A 22,673-nucleotide genomic window follows, 5' to 3' on the forward strand; every position below is an offset into this window, starting at 1 on the left:
GCCACCCTCCCTTATGAAGGTTCTTTTCTGTTCGGGAGTAAATTGGATCAAATGATTCAAAGGATGACTGGTGGAAAGGCCGTTAGATTGCCACAGGACAAAAGGGGTGGATATGTTAATTACCCATACAGACAGTCATTCAGACAAACTAGAGCCTATAGACCTAGCAGGCCTTTCAGAGACAGATACACGTCTGGGACATCTAGGGTGTTTTTTCGTCAGTCCCTCAGAAGAGGGGGACAGAAGCAGAGACGACATGCCTCCCGTGGTAAAAGTGGCAGGAAGGCTACTAGAATTTTCACAAGTATGGAAAAGAACCAATCGGGACAAATGGGTTCTAGAAGTAGTCACCACGGGATACCATTTGGAATTTTTTGCAAAGCCAAGACTGGCAAAGTTTTTGAATTCGAAGCTTCCTCCTCCAGGAGTAGAGAGAGAAGCTCTTTATTTAAGTTTAAAGGATCCTATCGACTCGGGTGCGGTCGAAGTCCCATATACAGAAAGAGAGTTGGGGTTTTATTCCCGTATCTTCGTAATAAGCAAAGTGTCCGGAGGGTTCAGGATCATTTTAGATTTAAGGCATCTAAATGACAGAATAAGAAAGAGAATGTTCCAGATGGAGACTACCAAGTTGATCCTTATGGGACTAAGGAGAGGTGACTACCTAGTATCAATAGACCTCAGAGACTCTTACTTTCACATTCCTATCGCTGTACAGGACAGAAAGTTTCTGAGGTTTTGCTTCGGAAAAGGCCATTTCCAATTTACCTGCCTGCCTTTTGGCCTCACATCTTCCCCGAGCTTTTTCAGAAAGGTCCTCGTGGTTTTGATCGAATGTCTCAGAAAAAGAAAGATCATGGTCTGAGCTTACCTAGACTATATACTAATTGCAGCTCGATCAAAGGAGGAAGCTTTGGAAGTAGCAGACTGTGTCCTGAAATTTCTCCAAAGCCATGGCTGGCTAGTCAATTGGGAAAAGTCATCTAGTTCCTGCTCAAGAAATCCAGTTTTTGGGAGTACTCATAAATGCAGTTGATTTCAGAATATCACTGGCAAGAAAGAGATGCAACAAAATACAGCAGTTGATAATGTCAATTTGAGGAAGTTTTCTGGGCATGATGGCCTTGAGGAAGTTTGCTTGGGCAAGGTGGAGGATGAGACAACTGCAGTGGGAGCTTCTGAAGTATTCCGTGAATAGCTTTTCTTTAGAGCGTCAGTTAAGAATTCCAGCACTAGTCGTAAAATCCCTAGATTGGTGAGAAGGAGATTGGTTATCATAAAGAGTCCTCTCCCTAATGAGCCCTCAGTACAAAGTAATAACTAGAGACAGGATTATATGCATTTGCATATTTGCATATGCATTTGCATATTTTGCCCATTCTTACTGGTTATTGCATATTTTAACTAAAATCTAGTGATGGTGCATATTTTAGGCCCCGCCCTCTTCCCACCCGCAAGTCACAGCACTGCATTGCCTTGCTGCTGCTGGCCAGGTAGTGGTAGACTGTGCAGGCTGGGGCAATATGTGCGCAGTGTGGGGAACCTTGGATGTACGCTATGTCTGACACTGCTCTTGGCTGCCAATCCATGTTGATAAAAGTCAGTCAGAGCGGATGCCATTACGAAGCTCCTGAACCTTTGCCTGCCCCTGGCCTGGGACTTTACACCAAGAGACAGGCTTCTGCATCAGAGGAGGAGGGCAGAAGGGTTGTGACATCGGAGGAAATGCCGTGTCACAGTAAGTATGCAGCGCAGTGAGGAAGCCTTCCACTGAGCCGCCCTCACACGCTATGCTGACATTTGATCCATTGGTGCTGGAGATGAGGGTCCGTGCAGTTGATGCAAGAAGAGCTTTGTACGCTGCAGTCTGCTGTAGCAGCCAGCATACTGACATCTGCAGATGCTGTGGGCCTATTTTTGAGGTTTATTTGCAACTAATTGTATGCTGATTTTTTAATAAATAAGTTAAAAATTACGGTACTTCTTTACTTTCACGGCGCCACTCTAGATAGGACAGATAGGATACTAGATAGGATACGATTTGTATGCGATTTGACATAAGATATCGCATAAGATATAGGATAAGATTTACTATCCATTTCATTACCCCACTATCCACTAGGGCGTGGAGTTGATTTTATATAGCATGGCGAGCGCAGCGAGCCACCGAGCCCGAAGCGTGGCGAGCGCAGCGAGCCCCGCTAGGGGACACGGATGTTGTTTCAAAGCAAGTCCCCAATATCGCATGACATTTGCATGCAATTCCATAAAATACATTCCGTGTCCCCTCGCGGGGCTCGCTGCGCTCGCCACGCTATATAAAATCAACTCCACGCCCTAGTGGATAGTGGGGTAATGAAATGGATAGTAAATCTTATCCTATATCTTATGCGATATCTTATGTCAAATCGCATACAAAATCGTATCCTATCTAGTATCCTATCTGTCCTATCTGTCCTATCTAGTGGCGCTGTGAAAGTAAAGAAGTACCAAAATTACTTTTTTAATTATTTAATGTAGCATATTTAAACACTTTTCATGCATATTTTAAGTATTTTTCATGCATATTTGCATGCATATTTCAAGCTTTTTTTGTTGCATATAATCCTGTCTCTAGTAATAACCATGGATGCCAGCGCAACAGGCTGGGGAGTGCATGGTCTAGGAAAGACATGTCAAGGAGTCTGGTCACACCAAGAAGCAAAATGGTCCTCCAATCACAGAGAATTAAGAGCAGTGTGGCAAGCGATGATATTCTTTCAAGAAGATATCATAGGGTCACACCTGTGCATATTCTCAGACAATATCACTACATTGTCCTATATAAACAGGTAAGGAACAGCTCCAGCGTAAGAATGTTAGGGGAGTCTGGAGAGATCTAAAAACTATTTCCGGGTTCAAAGATGTTGTATCCCAGCCTAAGGAGGAGTTTGAGTGGGTGAATAATTTGAACGTTTTCTTCAACAGATTTGATCAGACTGTCACCTCACCCCCGGTTAACTGTCACCACCAACAGCGGGGCCCTCTATCACCAAAGCCTGGGCATAGTTCCACCTCCACCCTGTCCTTTACAACAAATCAGGTGAGGGGAGAATTAAGTAGGTGTAATGTAAGGAAGGCTGAGGGCCCAGATGGTATCAGTTCACGTGTCCTTAAGTCCTGTGCTGGTCAGCTGTGTGGGATAGTAGCGGCCATCTTCAATCTAAGCTTGGAGCAAGGGAGGGTTCCGATGCTGTGGAAAACCTCATGTGTGGTACCTGTGCCAAAGTCATCACGTCCTAAGGACTTCAATGACTACAGGCCGGTGGCGTTGACATCTCAGCTGATGAAGTCCCTGGAGAGGCTGGTCCTTGGCTATCTTCGACCTCTAGTGAGATCTTCTATGGACCCATTGCAGTTTGCTTATCAGCCTGGAATTGGTGTGGATGATGCTGTCATACATCTGATGCAGAGGGCCCTGCCTCATCTGGAGAGAGCTGGGGCCACCGTGAGAATAATGTTCTTTGACTTCTCCAGTGCTTTTAATACCATTCAGCCCATGCTCCTGGGGGAGAAAATGGCTGACTCGGGGGTGGATCATCATCTAATCACCTGGATCCTGGATTACCTTACAAACCGTCCACAGTATGTGAGGACCAAGGAGTGCCAGTCCAAAACTATTATCTGTAGTACAGGGGCGCCGCAGGGAACAGTTTTGGCACCATTTCTCTTTACTCTCTATACTGCAGATTTCACATACAATTCATCAACCTGTCATCTACAGAAGTTCTCTGATGACTCTGCTATTGTGGGCCTTATCGTAGATGGGGACGATAGGGAGTACAGAGAACTTGTGCAGAACTTTGCTACCTGGTGTGTGGGGAATCCTCTTCAACTTAATACGAGGAAAACTAGGGAGCTGGTAGTTGATTTCAGGAAACGTCAGCATACCCCCCCAACTCCTGTGAGCATTGAGGGAATGGATATTGAGATCGTAAGAACTTACAAGTATCTGGGTTTTCACCTTAACAATAAACTGGACTGGTCTGATAATTCTGCTGCTCTGTATAGGAAGGGGCAGAGTAGACTTTATCTGCTGAGGAGACTGAGATCCTTTGGAGTGCAGGGAGCACTCCTGAAGACCTTCTTCAACTGTGTAGTGGCATCGGCCATATTCTATGGAGTGGTCTGCTGGGGCAGCAGTGTTTCAACAGCCGACAGTAAGAGACTAAACAGACTGGTAAGGAAGGCCAGTTCTGTCCTAGGAATGCCTTTGGATTCTGTAGAGGTTGTGGGTGAGAGGAGAATGATCAACAAGATGATATCATTATTGGATAATGCTTCACACCCGCTCAAAAACGTTTTGACAGATCTGTGTAGCACTTTCAGTGATAGGTTGCTTCACCCTAGATGCTCAACGGAGAGATATCGCAGATCGTTCCTTCAGGCTGCAATTAGAATGTACAACTGTCATGGTCTGAAGAAGACCTGCATGTTCCTAGATTCTTGAGTTATATTGTTTGGATCTTATCTTATTATGTGTGTTCTTATTATTATGCTACTACTCTTATCTGTACTTGAACCTTGCTGTAACACTGAAATTTCTCCATTGTGAGACGAATAAAGGGATTCTATTCTATTCTAAGGAAGCACTCGAAGTCCGCCCCTATTGGAAGAGGTACGAAACATTATGGTCTGGTCCGAAGGCCATCTACAGTCCATATCAGCTCTCCAGGTGCCAGGAGAAACCCAGGTGGCAGACTTCCTGAGCCGGAGGTGCCCCCATACTAGGGGAATGGGAGTTGAAGGAGGCAATATTCCATCAGATAGTTCGGAGGTTCGGCCAACCAGAAATAGATCTAATGGCATCAGCGATCAACAAAGAGCTTCCTCACTACTTTTCCAGATACCCGACCCAGGGGACGTGGGGAGTGGACGCTTTGTCCCAGAAGTGGCACTTTTTTCCCTAGCATATGTATTTCCTCCATTCTCTCTAATACATCGGTTACTATGGAAGATCAGGATGGAGCAGGGGCAAGTGATAGCCATCTTGCCCTACTGGCGCAGGAGGGCATGGTTTCTGATAGTAGAAAATATGGCAGTGGTTCCTACCAGAGTCGCCCAGACTCTTGAGTCAGGGTCCCATTCAGTGTCCAGATCCACAGAAGCTACGGTTCGCAGCATGGAAATTGAGAGGCGGCAACTAAGGAATAAAGGTCTCTCTCCTATGGTGATTGTTCTTCTTCAAGCATGGAAGAAAGTTTCATCTATCATTTTTTTTAGAATATGGAGAATATTTGCCGAATGGTCCAGGGGCAAATTTATGTTTCCGGAGGCACATATTTTGCACATACTGCAGTTTCTTTGTGAAGGTTTCAACAATGGACTGGCGGTGTCTACGCTGAAAGTGCATATTTTTGCTTTAAGTGCGTTACTAGACAGAAGACTGGCCAAGCATGGCCTGGTTAAAAGATTTTTCCAAGGGGCGTGGCTTGGACGGCCTGGGTGTAGGCAGCAACTTCCCGGAGCTCCTGTACACTATCCTTAAAACTATCCTAATCTGCCTCACCCAGTGGCTCTACAACTGGATCTACGCAGGGTACCTCTAGCTGAACTCCCGCTGCCCCTGCTGGTGCACTGTCGCTGCCTTTCCCTGCCGCTCCGGTGGTAAAACCTACTGCGGCCTTCTTCTACTCTGGCGCCCGGACACCTGCGCCGTCAGTGTTCGGCTCATCTATAAGAAGTGCAGCGTCTGGCTTCTGAGTGGCTCGGCGGGCGGGTGAGACTCGCGCTGTTAACCCCCCCGGCTATTTTGCAGGGAGAGCGGTGAGCGGTCTCTACGGAGACTTGCTGCCGCGGGCTGCACGGGGGAGCCAGCGCCATCTTGCCCTGTTTCGCGGGTTCGCCAAGCTGTGGTGCTGGACGGAGGCTGCCTTGAATCCGACTATTGTCAGCTATTGCCGGAGCATCCCTATCCTTTTCCTGGCTATACAACACAGTTACCTGGCGGTTACCGCAGCGGTGAGTGGAGACATATTGGAAGCGCTGACGACATCTATCCTGTTTGTATTACTGGACTTTATTTTACACCGTTATGTGATAATCCGGTATCTGCAGTCAGTATACCTGTGGCCATCTAGACTCCTCCTGCGCCAACGTCTCTGTAGGGAGTGCATTGCGGAGTGCCTGGAGCTGCATGTTGGTCTGCTCTGTGCTTATATACTCCCAACCATCTGCCTGTCTACGTGAAACTGGAGGTGTGCTAGCCACCACCATTTTATCGTTGATTACATCTGTATTGGTTGGTTTGCTTTCCCCTGCTTCCGACTTGAATCATGGCTACTTCTTTGCAACAAGTCATACAGGCCCTGCATGCTTCTACTCAGAGACTTCTGCATAAATTTGATGAAATCCACTTGGATTCTCTTTCTCGCTCTCATGGTCCTGAGCTATGTGGTGGAGGAGATGCGGATGTTGAGCCTACCTGCTATAGGCATGTACCCCCTTCTGATCCTGATATTTTATGTTCAGACCCATTTCCCCTCTCATATACCCATAACAACAGTGTTGAGGGTACTGGCGATGGTGTTGTCACCCACTATACTCCAATCTCTACAACTCCTGTATCGCTAAAGTTGGTGACACTGGATCCCCTCTATGTCTCTGCAAAAGCTGACCAGAGGGCTATAAATGCTGAGCCTACTTACTATAAACCCATATTGGCTGCTCATCCTGAAGATGTATGTTCGGATGTGATTTCTTCCTCCTGGACCCAGGGAGAGTGTGATGATGGGGGTGAGAAAGATATGTCTCTCAGATGCTATCCTGCCCCTCCTATGATTTTTGAGACCATCTATATTCCGCGTACGATACTCCCATTGACTATGCCCAAGTTACAGGATATTGTTTCTTCATGGATGGGTACTACGATGCCTCTGCCATTTCCCCGTCTGTCATCCCTATGCTGGTGTTGGGTGGCTCACGTCACAAGCATCCATTTTCTATCCGTATTACTTCCTCCATCTGGAATAATTTGGAAGGAGAGCGACACTGGTCAACTATCCTCGCGTGCTGTTGCAAGTTGGCCAGACTAATACCATATGTACCTATTACTTGTACTTATATACCCTTTCCTCTTTGAATGTTGTTATATACTAAGATGTCCGGAGTTTTTTTTTTTGTTTTTTTTGTTTTAGAGTGCACTATTAAGATTTAACCAAGCTGAAACAATTGGATATCCTGATATATTTGCCCCCGCTATTATCCGGCTACTCTCCTTTCATGTGGGGGGGGGGGGGGGGGGGGGGGAGGGAGGGAGGGAGGGAGTTATAGGTAGATTTAGACTAAGTAGAGGGTTAGTAATTGGGATCCAGGTACGCCTCAGTTGGGGTTGGGTTGTACAGGGTGGAGGGTTAATTGGGAGGTTTGCTTTGGGCTTAGGGGAGGTTTACTTTATTGTGATAGTTTAGTGGGTTTAGGATAGGGTTTCCGACAGACAACCATCCTCTGATATATTTTTCTTATGTGGAACTGCAGTATTACTTGAATCTTTGCCCTGTGGATGTGCCTTTATTATATCCTGTTGCTATGTGTGCCCAAATGGCGCCTTTGGGTTACAATTTGTTGGCTACAGCGGCTCAAGGAGTCAATATTGTCAAATGCTTATCTATGCACCTATTTTCCTATGTACACCCATGATATTGCTTGCTTCCATAAATTACTTGTTTATGTCGGAATATGTTTGTCTCAAATTGAAAAAAAAAAAAAATTTCAATAAAAATTACTGAATTAAAAAAAAAAAAAGATTTTTCCAAGCAATTAAAAGGATTCAACCAAGAACGAGGTCTAAATTTAGTTTTGAACGGTCTGATGTCTTCTCCATTCGAGCCTCTGGACAGAGCTAATCTGAAGTTTTTAACTTAAAAGATGGTGTTTCTCGTGGCAATCACTTTGGCCAGAAGAGTGGGAGAGCTGCACGCATTATGGATAGAAGACCCAAATTTAAAGATATTTCCTGACAGAGTGTTTCTCAAAACCAAACCATTGTTTCTTTCTAAAGTCCTAAAGTGGTTTCATCTTTTCATCTTTGGCAGGAAATTGTCTTACCATGTTTTTATCCTAATCCTGCTAGCCGGAAAGAAGAAAATTTACACACTCTGGACGTGGTGAGAGTCTGTGATATTTATTTAAGCAGGACAGTGAGTTTTAGGAAGACAAAGTCTTTATTTGTTATCCCTCAAGGAGCAAAGAAAGGACTTGCTCCATCTAAGCAGACAATAGCAAGATGGTTGAAAGAGGTGGTTTGTTTTACGTGCAAGAGAGTTGGACGTCAGGCTCCTGAAGGCATTAACGCACATTCAACAAGGGATATGGCAGCATCCTGGGCGAGAGAGGCAAGTGTTTCACCTAAGGAGATATGTCAAGCTGCCACATGGTCATTGTTATATACCTTCTCCAAGCACTATGCTCTGAATGTGTCGGAAAGGAGTTTCGGTAGTGAAGTCCTACGTCAAGCTATGGCATGAGGTATTGTATTACCCTCTCTATTGCTTTGGTACATCCCATTGTAAACGGCTGCCATGAAGTATGTAGAACAGTGGGTCCCAAACTTTTTTGAATCACGGCACCCTAGAGCATCAAAACATTTTCAAGGCACCCCAAGGCCAAATTCTTCTTATCGATAAATCCAGAAAAAAATATTAAATTAATTGCATTGTGTGTTTATATGTCACAGTTATCTGGTGAGGGACAGGATTTGCTTCTGTTTGTCCACATATATTATGATTGGCAGCCACAAGCACTGGTTTTGCCTGTTACATTGACCATAAATAATATGAATTGATCTTGGTCCACCAACCCAAGGCACCCCTGCAAGTGTCCTGAGGCACCCCAGGGAGCCTAGGCACACAGTTTGGGAACCACTGATGTAGAAGAAAGCATTGGATTATACTCACGATAATTCCTTTTCTTCTGAATACTTCATGGCAGCCCATAAATTGCCCTCCCTATGTATGGTTTTTTTATAGGATCCATAACGGAGACACTCAGACTAGAGTACATGGGGAGAAGTGGAGCTATATAGAGGAAGAGGAGGGGCTGGATCCTAGGAGAGAAAAAAACTACCTGTCTAATTAAAGGGGAAGAAGGGATAAACCCATTGTAAACGGCTGCCATGAAGTATTCAGTAGAAAAGGAATTATCGTGAGTATAAGCAGATGCTTTTCCTATTACCATCGTAATCGTGCTACAGGGCCTACAATCATAAAACCGTGGATACATGAATGCACAGGACGGGGACTCCCTTATTAAATATGCACTAGGTCCCCGCTCATTAGATATGCACAGAGCGGATCCAGCTCAGCGCTCACTGCTGCCTGGGTCGTCTGTCAGCTCAGCCAACGGTGCCCGTGGTCCACCGCCTCGCCCCATCTTGAGGGGAGGGCGCCAGAATTTTTTTGGGCAGGGGGGAGAAAAATTTATAGCTACGCCACTGGGTGGGGGGATTCAGTATTGAATCCCGGCGGTCGGGATCCCGGCGTTCAGAATTCCGACGCCGGAATCCCAACAGCCGAAATGCCGACAAGGGGGGGACGCGGATCGCCCCCCCTTGCGGGCTCGCTGCGCTCGCCACGCAGCGGGCCCGGTGCCTCGCTACGCTCGGCACACTAATTTATTCTCCCTCCAGGGGTGTCGTGGACACCCCAGGAGGGAGAATGTGTCGGCATTTCGGCGGTCGGGATTCCGGCGTCGGGATTCTGAACGCCGGGATCCCGACCGCCGGGATATTAACTGCATCCCGGGTGGGGGGGACACACGAGTTAAAAGTTTTTGGAAAACCAGGGCAATCACTTGCCATATGTTAACTGATTTTCATTATTATTATTATTATTATTATTTGTAATTCAACTATTTTGTTGTCCTGTTGTCCTCATGATGACAATAATTCATGTTAATATCTGTGTAAACTTGTATTTTCATCTATTGTATTGTTGTATTATAGAAAAAAAAATGTTCTAGGACAGCATAGCTTGTTGTCCTTTTTACAGACTGAGAGAGTCGGGAACAGCTATACCCATAACTGCTTATAGATTGGTACTGGGAGTGCAAAATAATCAGGTGAATAGATCACCATTCTGCTAATAAGGTCAGTAAAGCTCAATGCTTATTTTACAGTAGAATGGTTTGGGGATGGACTTGTTTGATTCAAAATTGTAATTAATGGCCTGTAGAAGTGCAAATACTGCTTTTGAATACAAGAATATTCATGTAGCATCTCTCCTCAGTTTTAGCAAATAATGGTAAAGGTATCCTGATAGACCATGTCTCAGTAGACACCAAAAGGTGCATATGGAAAAGGTCGAAGTGAATTTTTTTTTTGGGGGGGGGGGGGTTTATGCCCAAATCCCAGTGAGTGAAGCAAGCCATGTGTGGGGAAACAATATACTAATTGGGGGTCCATGTGCTCAGGTGTCAACATTGACACCAAAAAAGTGAACTTGCGTCAACCTTCACTATGTCGACCTTGACATTATCTCTGAGCTATATCATACCCTATGTATGCGATATCATACCCTACAATTATTTAAACTAGAAAGAGCTAAAATGACTCCAAATAAAATGATTGACATACATTTTTAGCGTAAAACCGGTTCAGGAATGGTTCACTATAAAAGCACTATTTTATAATTGGATGCTTATTGATATGTTCAGCAAACTTTTATATGTAAACTAAACTGTAAAAGTATTTCTAAATCCAAATGTTATCTTTAAACCTTCTGACTACCATCACAGTGTATTGTATCTTGTACTTTGTACCTGTTGGTCTTGAAAGTTTAGACGTTGATCATCTTTTCCTCTTTGACTATCCAATGTTTTTGTACCGCTGGACTCCTCACCAATAAATACTAGATTTTTTTCCAGATGTGAGATTAGGTCATCTGTTAGGCGTTCACTATTTGCAGAGTCATTGCTTTTGTATGACTGGGAATTTGATTTATTTTGGCCTAAATTGTTTTCATATACACTGTTATCAATCAAGATTTCCGTCCAAAAATTTTCATTGTATGTTAAGCGTTCAGAAGCTGCTGCTTGCTGGTATTGTGGAAATGCCCCTGATGACTGCTCAGCAACATGAAGTTCCTCAAGTGATTGCATTAGACTTCCTATATTGGGATCTTGGACACCAGGACTGTCCTCATTCTGCTCATTGTTGTTGATTGGACGTATACTTTTCTGAATGCCTTCTGTTTTAATGATCTCCGTTGGAAGAGTATGATTGAAATGGTTAGGGTTAATAGACTGTATATTATTGGAACTTTCCTCCAGCTCTCTAAACTTCTTGATTAGAGTTACATTGACTGTCCCATTAGGAGTGAGTGAGTTCTCTATGGTGGCTTCTTTAATTATGGATAAGCATGAAAAGTTTTGGTTAGTTTCTGTTATCTCGTTCAATTGAAGGTCTATATCATTACCACCAGAAAACACATCTTGATTTATGGTTTTGATTTCCAATTCCATGCCAGAAATTATGACTGGTTTATCTGCACTCTTTTCAACATTCTCTGTAGCCAGTTGCTTTGTCAATGAGTTTTTACGGCGATGGCTTGTTGCAGATGGATTTTTTTTGCTCTTTGAATTTGGTCTTTTTGAACCTCTTGCACTGCTATCTCGTGATGAGCTTGCGCGACTTCCTTTAGAGGAACAACTTCTAGTAGATGAAGCAGAGTTGCCTTCTCTGTAAGACTTGGAAGTGTTGACATAAACTGGGGTTGCAAACATTTGGCTGATCACTGGTCCGCTGTCTTGGGGTTTTATTTCTGCAAACATATCACTATACACCAAGTCTTGGAAATCTAGAGAAGTCTTTGCCCTAGGAGACTTGGCATTATTGATGCATGAGTTTGGTCTTTTTGTTGTGTGAAGGCATGATTGTGTTTGTAAACGTTGCTTATTTCTATTAATAAAGCTTGGATCTGTGTGTGTGAGCTTGTTTGACACTTTTGAAGATGTTGGCACTGCAGAAAATACCAAGGCAGGCAGTGGAATAGCCTTGCCATGTATTTCTTTGCTAATTAAAAGAGGTCTTTGTTGCTTTGTGGCACAATCTGGAGCAGACATGCTTCTTGTCTTTTTGTTTTTCTTAGTCTTTTTGTTCTCTTTCTGAGCATGTACATTGAAACTATGGCTGACATTAGGTAGAGACATCAGGTTTCTCTTCCGTATTGCAAAAACTTGTTCTTTGCCTCTCTTATCTTCCCTCAGCTTGGAAAATGTTATATGTACATATGGCACAGGACCTTGACTAATTTTTTTTGATATGTCTCTCTTTATAGACTCATTTCTTGTCCTGTCATCACTTACTGCTTCACGAGTCTCCACCATTTCTCCAGGTTTTATAATTAAAAAGCTTCTATCTGGTTTCTCCTCTGTCTCATCACTTGGCTCTGGCAAACATTCTTCCTTTTCACTGGGTAGATTCCCTATGATTACTTCAGTGATATGCTGTTCACTTTGTACAGTAGATCCTGATTCTGTAGAACTTAAGTTTTTCTTGTCATTCACAATATGCAGCTTAGACACAACATTTCTGCAACTGCTGTGCAATCCAGCACTGCCAACATCTTCTGAGTCCGCAACAATTTCTGTTCTTCCAGCTATAACAATCTGCTGTGAGATTCTTGATGGATCATTCATCAGGCCATGTGTACATTCAGAATTGAAACTAGGACAGCTAATCTGAACTAGATTTTTAGACAACACAACATCTTCTGAGTTGTTCACAGTTGTCCTAAGGGTATTCTGTCCACAGAGTTGGCCATTATCTTTTGATGTAGTCAAGGTTATTGAATTTAGATCAATATATGAGATGTTGACTACTTCTGTGTTTCTCAGACCAGTCCTTGACAAAGGAGTAAGTCTAACAGACTGAGAACAGCGGGGGGAATGACTTGATGGTGGATAAGTCTAAAACAAAATAAGAGCGCAATATGTAATAGTTAATGTACTTATATTAGCTCTGCTTATTCTACAGTTTTTTTTCTTGTAATCTTAAAAAGTAAATGGACAGATTTCCTATTGACCTTTTAATTCCCCTAACACGACCATGTCTTCCCATGATCAAATCAAAGGACATGAGCATAGAAATAACATTACTAAAATCTTAAATTACTTTTATAAAGGTGCTGCTAAGGCAGTGGCACACATGTCATAGACCATAGATTTTCCACTGGTGTGCAGCAGCTAGTGTGCATGTGTGTTGTGCCACATGTGGCTGACCCTAAACGCACAACCACTAAGGCATGCATGTCCAAACTGTTGGTACACATCCCAGCATGCCTTGCCATAGTTCTAGCATTCCCTAATAGCAGAACTATGGCAAGGCATGATGGGACTTTTGACAACAGCTGGAGGGCCATAGCTTGGACATGCCTGCACTAAGGAGAACTACAAGCATTATAGTGACCCAGCTGATTATGGCATGTGTAATATAAGCTGGCAGCATAGTGGGCTTAATATAAACTGGAGGAACTGTGGCATATGTGACCTTGGAGCAATGTGTGTAATACAGTATGTAAACCCGGGATGCTATGTAACAGAATATAATTGTTTGAAACATAATAAATAGAATGCCTGAGTGGAAAGAGATTTATTTGAGGCTCAACTAAATTCCATGCTGGGTCATTTCTATCCTATGCTATCGTACACTGTAAAGGGCAATATTGGTAGATGTAGTGCTCAACCTGGGTGCTGGCAGCTTGGTCGAGTTGTCCAGGCTCAAAGGAGTGCAGATAAATAGATAGATAATGGCCAGCGCACTAGCTCTATAACTGTGTCCCCAAATAAGTGGGATGGTGTGTTATGTCGGCGGTAAGGAAGATGCAGATATGAGTGGGTGAAGCACGAAGAATTTATTGGTATTGGACACAGTGTATACCTATACACTGTGTCCAATACCAATAAATTCTTCGTGCTTCACCCACTCATATCTGCATCTTCCTTACCGCCGACATAACACACCATCCCACTTATTTGGGGACACAGTTATAGAGCTAGTGCGCTGGTCATTATCTATCTATTTATATACACTGTAAAGGATTAGAATTAAATTTGCCACCATAGCTCAACTATGAAAATAAAGCTTAACCTTTAATGGTATGTATTTGTCACTAAAAGTTACAATATACTGAAAAGCATCAGATACAATAATGTGCAATATATAACGGTTATAAAACTAAAAAAATATCTGGTCAGTTAAAAAAAAAAAAAAAGACAAAGAAATAACAATGATGTCACACTAAAAATGTCTGCTTTATGATAGTAAAGGCAAAAAAACAGAATAAAAGTATTCAGTAAATTGTAACTTGTAATTGCTATTGATCTTCTTTTAATACATTCCATAAAGGTTAAGTTGTATTTCAATGTAGGTTGAGTGTCTTAGAAAGAAATATATATATATATATATATATATATATATATATATATATATATATATATATATATATATATATATATATATATATATATATATATATATATATATATATATATATATATATATATATATATATATATATATATATATATATTTTTTTTTTTTTTTTTTATTACCTATAGCATTACTGTCATGGTACACCTCCACTGTGTTATTTTTCATGCCTATGTCTGGTTTCAATACATTTTCTAAATGTAGAATAATTTATTTTGTCTCCTATCATCTCCATATTGGCACCAGTGCTTAGGATTTCCCTCCTCTCCTTTCTATTGGTTAACCTTTCTTTTATAGACAACAATTTCTGGTACAGTTATTATTCTGTGGACCTAGGGAAGAAGGGTTAGTCTTCCCTCCCCACATGCATCAATGAGCCTTAGGCACCCATGCCCACTCCACAGGACATGTTTTGGAGAGGCCCAGTTGTCTAGCCATCACGGTTTGGCCCTGGTCAGTCACTCCGATCCTTACACTTGCCCATTGTTCTAATGCATCAAGATCTGTGTGTTAATTTGCTGCCTAATGTATCCCATCCATTGATGATTACCAGCCTTTTAATGTAATAATGTGATTAACTTCACCTGACAGTGATTTTAATGGTATGGCTTGGATGGATGGATGTACTACAGCAGAAGAGATTCTGCTTACGGCACTTTCATACAAGAATTCAAACAAACGGTGGCTCAGTTTAATGTTTCAGTCTGGGCTTAAAATGTTCTTAATAAAAGTTCAATGGCACTGAAATGTTGAATGCGTATAAAGTTTGGTTGAAGGTACATGTGTCACTTCTACAACCAGGTGGGTCCTAGGACAGGTTATTGTATGGAGGTGTGTTATTCTCATTTCGTTATTGTAAACTTACATGGCTGTCCTTTGAAGAGTCAGCTGAGCCAAGTCCTTAAAAACACAAGACAAGCAATCATTAAAATTGTATAGTTATGTTTACAAATTACATCTGAAATTGGTACACAGTAAATTGCAAAGTGCAAAGTACAGATGGAGCTGCTTTCATCAGAGCAACTCCTGGCGATAGAATCGCCATGCGCTGTCCCCTCCAGCCACCGTCCTCCGACAGAATGGGGCGCCCGCGCACAAGACGCTCACGCGCCTCATTCTGTCGGAGGCTGTAGCAGCCCTCCGTCCGTCTCCCCGTTCCTGCCTGCTTTGCCCAAGCCTTCCCATCTCCCTGAGGCAGAGACACACAGGGAAGCCTTTGGTCCCCGCTGCCTTTGCTGAGCTGATGGGGAAGTGCAAGCAAATTAGCTGCACACGTGTTCCTGTCAGCCGGTCCACTGTCCGCCAGCCTGCGCCAGCACATGTGATCGGGCAGGCTGGCTGATGGCGGTTACATCTGTACTGCAAGCACCTTGATTAGGAAATCCCGAGAAGCCTAGTCTTGCAACATAAGTGCAACTGCATCCCTTTACCAGCTATCTGAAATGCAACTTTGCAAAGTAGTAGAGCCAGTACTTTCCTACTACCTGTTCTACACATTCACGTGAAATGTAATCGGGTGAGAGAATCAGAAAGTGAGAGATTAGGTAAGAAATCTCCAGTTTTTTAAAGTGGCAATCAGTGGCGTAACAGGAACTTTTGCTCATCCCTGCCAAAAACATTCTGGCCCCCCACCCCTTCCCATTAGCCTGCATTACCCTCAAATGTTTCTAAAACATACCATAAATACACACAGGGCACACATCACATACACGCAATACCATACATACATACATACATACATACCATACAAAAACACAGGACATACATGGGCACATAACCTAAAGACACAAAGGACATACACGCACATACCTAACCATACAGAGACACAGGACATACACGCGCACATTCCATACACACAAAGGACATACACGCACATACGGCATACAGGCACAGATACAATACACACGCACACATATAGCATACACAAATGACATATACACACACAGCATACTTACAAACACCAATACTAAAGCAAATAACCCCCACATGCAATGAAGGGCACCCAGTTTCCACATACCCAGTCCTCCCCCCTTCCTACTGCAGCTACGATGACATCATAGTTCTTACTCGGCCAGCATACATTAATGGTGCCCACACTCTTCATCCCCCTGCCCACACACCTGGTTCTGGAGAGTCCATCTGTCACACGTCCATTCTGGGTTAGTCTCTCAGGCAGCCCCATGTTGTGTAGACAGAGACAGGAGCTTCCTGAGAGCCGAGGAGCTATGCGCTGCAGTGCCACCTACAGGCAACTCAGCAGCTTCTTCCCTACAGAGCTTACACAGGACAGCCTTGGGCTCCAGAGTGCGCCATGACCCTGCTTTGCCCCGGTGGTGCCGGCTCCCCTCCGCGACTGCTAGTGATGCCTCCCCTTAGTTACACCACTGGTGGCAATCATTTACATTACAAAATAAAACTGGTTTTGCAGTGTAAATGATTGCCAATTTAACAAAAAACTGAAGATATCTCACTTTCTGATTCTCACCCTATTACATTTCACCGTCATCTCTAACAGGAAATGGCAGCTATACAAATACTGAATGGGTGCAATGCGGAAATACTGGTCTGTTTAAACCTCTAATTTGTTTGGCATATTGAGTAAGAGTAATTACTTTTAGCAATGAACATAAGGTAGGAGTATAATCTGTTGTCTATACATAGAGGCAGCAGAAATGTTATAGGATCTAGGCATATTCATAAGCATGCAATCTGCCAGATTACTAGCTTCTAGTTAATTGATAGCCCAAATGTTGGAGCAGTACATAAAGGGTGAAATTTATTAGGATGAGAGATTCAGAAAGTGAGAGATTTGGTAAGAAATCTCCAGTTTTTTTTAAAGCAGCAATCCTTTACACTGCAAAATCAAACTGGTTTTGCCGTGTAAATGATTGCTGCTTTAAAAAAAACCTGGAGATTTCTTACCAAATCTCTCACTTTCTGAATCTCTCATCCTATTAAATTTCCCCCATTGTGTCTGTCTACACTTGTGTGGGCGGACCACCAGAGGAATGCCTCCGCTTGTGTGGGCGGACCACCAGAGGAATGCCTCCGCTTGTGTGGGCGGACCACCAGAGGAATGCCTCCGCTTGTGTGGGCGGACCACCAGAGGAATGCCTCCGCTTGTGTGGGCGGACCACTAGAGGAATGCCTCCGCTTGTGTGGGCGGACCACCAGAGGAATGCCTCCGCTTGTGTGGGCGGACCACCAGAGGAATGACTCCGCTTGTGTACACCACTGGAACACTTTACTCTGTATTACACTTTTACTGTACACATATATAAATAGAATGTAGATTATAGTAAAAAAAACCCTCTTACTTTGCCTAATGTTTTCCTTTATATATTTTATATCCTTGAGCGGGTCTGTTCTGAAGTGGGATTCTGAAATGTTAGGATCGGACCGTGAGCACTGGATCAGGTAACCAAGCCCCAACCTTTCTAACGAATTGTCATCATCTTTCTTCATCTGAAGAGGTGACTGATGTCTTCTAGAGGCTGACAGCAGGGTCAAACGTTCTAGGGAGGGGTCAGTGCACCCGTGCTGGGAAATGGGCTTTTTCTTCCTAAAACAGAAAGAGCTTGATTTAGAGGTTTATAAATTTGTCAACCTGCATAATGTCAATTATTACTTATGTTACTTAAATACTTAGGTCTAATATATTTCTCTATAAGTTCACTTATTTTTTCTGCTGAACATATGATTTGATGACTGCTGGATCACCCTGCCCTACAAACACACTTAAATGTCAGTCTGTTCCCTTTATATGGAATAAACAAACAAAAAAAGCTCAGATGCCCATACTGGTAGTCACTGTCTTTCTTAATAACATTGATTATTAGGAATGTATATAGCATTATAGGAAAAGAACAATAAGAAAACGCTTTGATTTATTACAAATACCTGGTTCATATAGTGCATGGTTGCCTACTTTTAAAGTCTCCTCTCCAGGAGAAGCCTGGAGAGAAGACAGTCAGCAGTACTTTGGGGGGTGGGGTCTTATGTAGATGTTATCAAGCCCCTCCCCCAGTATGACAAATCCTGCAATTTTTGCATTTCCATGGAGGGGGTGGGGCTAAATGAAGCAATTAGCATATTTAGCCCTGCCCCTCATCCCGAAAAGCCGCAAATCGTGGGAAATTAATGCTGCCGCAGGGGAGATGTGGGGGGTGGTATCTGGGGGGATTAGCCACCTTTCGGGGTTTGATGAGCTAATCTAGTTGCTACTATGGAGGAACTTTTGCTAGATGCCTAGTGACACACACCCTACATGTCTCTGTATACCAGGCCTTCCACTATTTGGCATTTTATTATTAAAAGGTTGGTATTAGAACTAAGTTGAATACTTTCCGTACATTTGGTCGGCAGTTTCTATTGTGTTCATAGATGGGCTTGTTTCTTTAATGTTCGGAACCGTTCCAAGCTCTGTAACGAGATACAAGCATATTCTCTTACAGATATAAATATGTATGCATATTATTAGACAACATACAGCCTGGTTACAAGTTCCTTGTTTCACATATAACAATCCACAATTCATAAGTACAGGGATAGATTGGCCCGGTATACCTTGTGAGTTCACCACTGTGTTGGTCCCGTAGTCCCAGGGTCAGTTCTTTATATACACGGAATAGAGCGCAGTATAGAGGAGAGTGCCCTGACCTTCCAGCAATGTGTTGATTTAAGCTTTGGTGAGGCCACTGTCATATGCACGGTGCCATGGTGTTAGAGGTGGGCTGCGGCTCCTGTACTTATTATGGGTAGGTGATGGGCTAGGCAACTTATGGTCATGATGTCACATACACTTGGCAGGTGCAGGTTGATGAGGAATCACAGACCTCTCCTGACTAGAGTAAAGTCTGCTGCGTGTGCCTGAATGCTGCATGTACTTGCTAGCTTTGACCAGGCTCCCAGTCCTCTCCATTAGAGAGGAAACTAACTTTGTGTGTGTTTATAGTGACTAGGAGATAGACTGTGTGTTTGTGACCATATGGTCTGTGTGCTAAGCAATTGTGGTGCAGTGTTCTGTGTGCGTGTGACGTTTATTCTTGTGCAGTGTTTCACCAGTATATACATCCAGATGTTGTCTGTGCAGAGTCAGATGCTCTCGGGGAGAGGTGTGTTGGACATTTCTGGGCAGGAATTTGGCTGGTCAGATGTAGGTGCGTTGTGGTGACATGGGTATGTTGCTAGAGGTTGTTGCGGGCAACAAATCTGGGTTGCTCACATTGGAGGCCATGCTCAGTTGAGTGATCTGCATGTCTGGGCCTTATTCAGATCTGATCGTAGTACAAATTTGTTCTAAAAATGGGCAAAACCATGTGCACTGCATGTGGGGCAGATGTAACCTGTACAGAGAGAGTTAGATTTGTGTGAGTTATTTTGTTTCTGTGCAGGGTAAATACTGGCTGCATTATTTTTGCACTGCAATTTAGATTTCAGTTTCAACACACCCCATCCGAATGTTACTCTCTCTGCACAAGAAAGCAAGCATGGCTTAATGAAATACCGCTTATACAGGCATAAAGAAGTGCACTGGGGTACATACTGCAGGCTCTGTAAGAAAGGACATATCCCATAAACCCGACACTAATAATCCTTTTAAAAACTGACTGACCTGCTCCAGGGTCTAGATCCTCACTTGCAAAATCAGGGTGGAACCCATCACAGCTCAGCTGAAAATGAACAGATCAACAGCTTTGTATGTGCATAACAATAGTGTAAATAATGTATATTCTTCTTCTAAAGCCCCGTACACACGGGGGAGATATATTGCTTGCAATATATTGATGAGCAATATATTGCTCTGTGTCTCCTGTTCATCAGCGACCAGAGATGGTCGCTGATGAAAAAGAAGCTGCCGGGGGGGAGCCCGGCAGTGGTAATCAGCTGGTCGCAGGAACATGCTCCTGCGACCAGCGATCACTACAGGAGTAAAAACGTGAGCACGCACCAGGCGATATATCGCCTGTGCACACTCCCATCGCGGGCAATATGGTCGCTCAGCGACCATATTTCCCATAATATTACACAAAAATCGCCCCCGTGTGTACACAGCATATGAACTGGGAATGGAAGGAAAAGAAAATCATGGTTTTGCTTTTGCAAGGATTAAAAAAAAAAACACCTTGAGACCCTCTATCAGATTTAGGCAATTCAGAGCACAGAAGAGATACTTTTACAATTGACGCTAACAATAGCAAAGCCCTGTACACAAGGGGGAAATATATTGCTCAGTTTCTCCTTTTCATCAGCGATGGTCGCTGATGAAAGGGAACCTCTGCCGGCGGTGCCACAGAGGGAATCAGCTGGTCGCAAGAGCAAGCTCCTGCGACCAGCGATTAGAATGGGGCTGAAAACAGGAGCGCGCACCCGGCGATTTATCGTCGGGGCACACTCTCATCACTGGCAATACCCCCCCCCCAGACATGTAGCAAACAGGATATAGAATTATGATGCAATAAAATATAGAACAGGGTATAAGAGGCATTTCCAACAGCAATTTTGACATAAATCCTGGATCACCAGTCCGGCCAGGCCTCAATGTACAAGAATGATAGAGAGGAACAGATAATCATGGCCCATATCATTTGGAGATAGAGAAAGCATCCAGGACATTTATTCCAACAGTGCACAAAACACTTATCCTGCATCTGGAGCAAATCAAGGGTGTACGGATGAACCACTACATTGATGAGGCAGTCAGGTGTAAGAAGATAAGGATCCACCGGTTTGGACAGGACCATAGAAAAGTCCAGGGCATTAGCAGAAAGAAGAGCCACAGGTACTCCATCAAGCATAAGCTTAGCCCCCTCAGCTCCACTGCTCTGTTGCACAGGTGTATTCGAGAGAGACAGCATATTCCTCTTGAGATCAGCAGAGTTAGTAGCAAGCCTATCTGTAGAGGCATTAGTAGAGTGACCAGAGAGAGACATGGCATCTAAAGGTATAGTAGTGAACATGTTGAGGAGCCTCTGCTCAGAGGCATAGATGGCCTGAAGGAGCTGTGCTACTTCCATAATGGAGGGATACGTACAGAATGGTAGAAAATCCAAGCCAGCCACTGCAAAAGGACACAGAGAGGAGCCTGAGGTAGCTAGCACACCACCGAACACCTAAATGCCCTGTCAAAATTAGCAGTGCAAGGAGACAGCAGCAGGACTCTGAACGGGCTGCACAATACGCGCGGAAGTCCCAAGGCCCGGAGTTGTAAAATATCCGCAACCGCGCCCCATGCACTGAAGCTCCCTTATCTACAACGGAGTAACAGCCTGAGGGGACCAGAGCACTGCAGGACAAGACTGGTACCAGTAGTTGCTGCGGAGCATCAGCGGGCAACCAGCAGGAGGAAGTGTCCGAACAGCTCAGCGTCCAGCAGCCTCAAATGGAGCCTGACACACTGCACCGGAGGATCCCACCACACAGCACGTCCGTGCAATGTAAGGAAATATAGCAGAACGGGATTGGCGCACCAGCCCAGGAGATGCCGAAGATACTGCCCCACCTGCACAGCTAGCCTAAAAAAGGTTTCTATATCCAGAAACGTATAAATAACAGGATATTTTGTGGGAGAGCTGACAGGCACGTCTTACTCCCAGCTACTCCAGGCCACCCCACCCCACCCCCCCCCCCCCCGATTTGCCATAATTTGCTATCTATTTTGACTATATAGTGCACACCCCATTAGTCCTTGTCCTGATGAAAATGTTACTGTATATGTATAATTTTCATATGAACTGACTTTGCACAGTACTACTTTGCCCTTTATACAAACTACAATTCTGCATAGTGTTTTTGCCAATCATTCGATATTGTAATAATAAAAAATATCTTTGACCATGTGTACTGGTGACGATAATAATTCTCCTAGAAGCCCAAAGCCCCATTTGGTAGATACTGTACCTCAGCAAGTTGTTACTGGAAATTATCCTGACATAGAAGAAGCTACATCTGTCTTTTTTCTGTGATATTAAATAGCATGAACTCCCATTACACAACCTGTTGAGAGTCCCATCTTGTTACGCAATTAGTGTATTGAGAGGTGGCTGAAAGCCTTATGCCAGTCATCTGTTTAAACACGATATGGCTGACTGATTTTTACCCAAGGTGCAGGTGCTGTAGTGTATGCTGGTGACAGCTTCATTCTGAGCACTGCAAAACAAAGCGACTTCAATCTTGGACTCCCATCTGCCTGGCCAGAGGGTGCTGTGTC

At 43.7% G+C, this 22,673-nt stretch overlaps 1 protein-coding gene across 1 annotated transcript in view; it reads right to left on the bottom strand.

Annotated features, from left to right (window-relative positions):
* The window catches only part of MAP3K19 (mitogen-activated protein kinase kinase kinase 19), a 51,841-nt gene that overhangs the window by 15,905 nt on the left and 13,263 nt on the right, over positions 1-22,673 (bottom strand). Inside the window, exons 7-11 of the mRNA XM_083153818.1 lie at positions 20,079-20,136; positions 18,817-18,886; positions 17,782-18,026; positions 15,330-15,364; positions 10,795-12,942 (exon numbers count right to left, since the gene is read on the bottom strand). Coding sequence (XP_083009944.1) covers positions 10,795-12,942; positions 15,330-15,364; positions 17,782-18,026; positions 18,817-18,886; positions 20,079-20,136 — 2,556 coding nt within the window. The remainder of the gene's footprint in view (positions 1-10,794; positions 12,943-15,329; positions 15,365-17,781; positions 18,027-18,816; positions 18,887-20,078; positions 20,137-22,673) is intronic.

The sequence above is a fragment of the Crinia signifera genome, chromosome 7 (assembly GCF_055691185.1).
Source record: "Crinia signifera chromosome 7, ASM5569118v1, whole genome shotgun sequence".
NCBI lineage: Eukaryota > Metazoa > Chordata > Amphibia > Anura > Myobatrachidae > Crinia > Crinia signifera.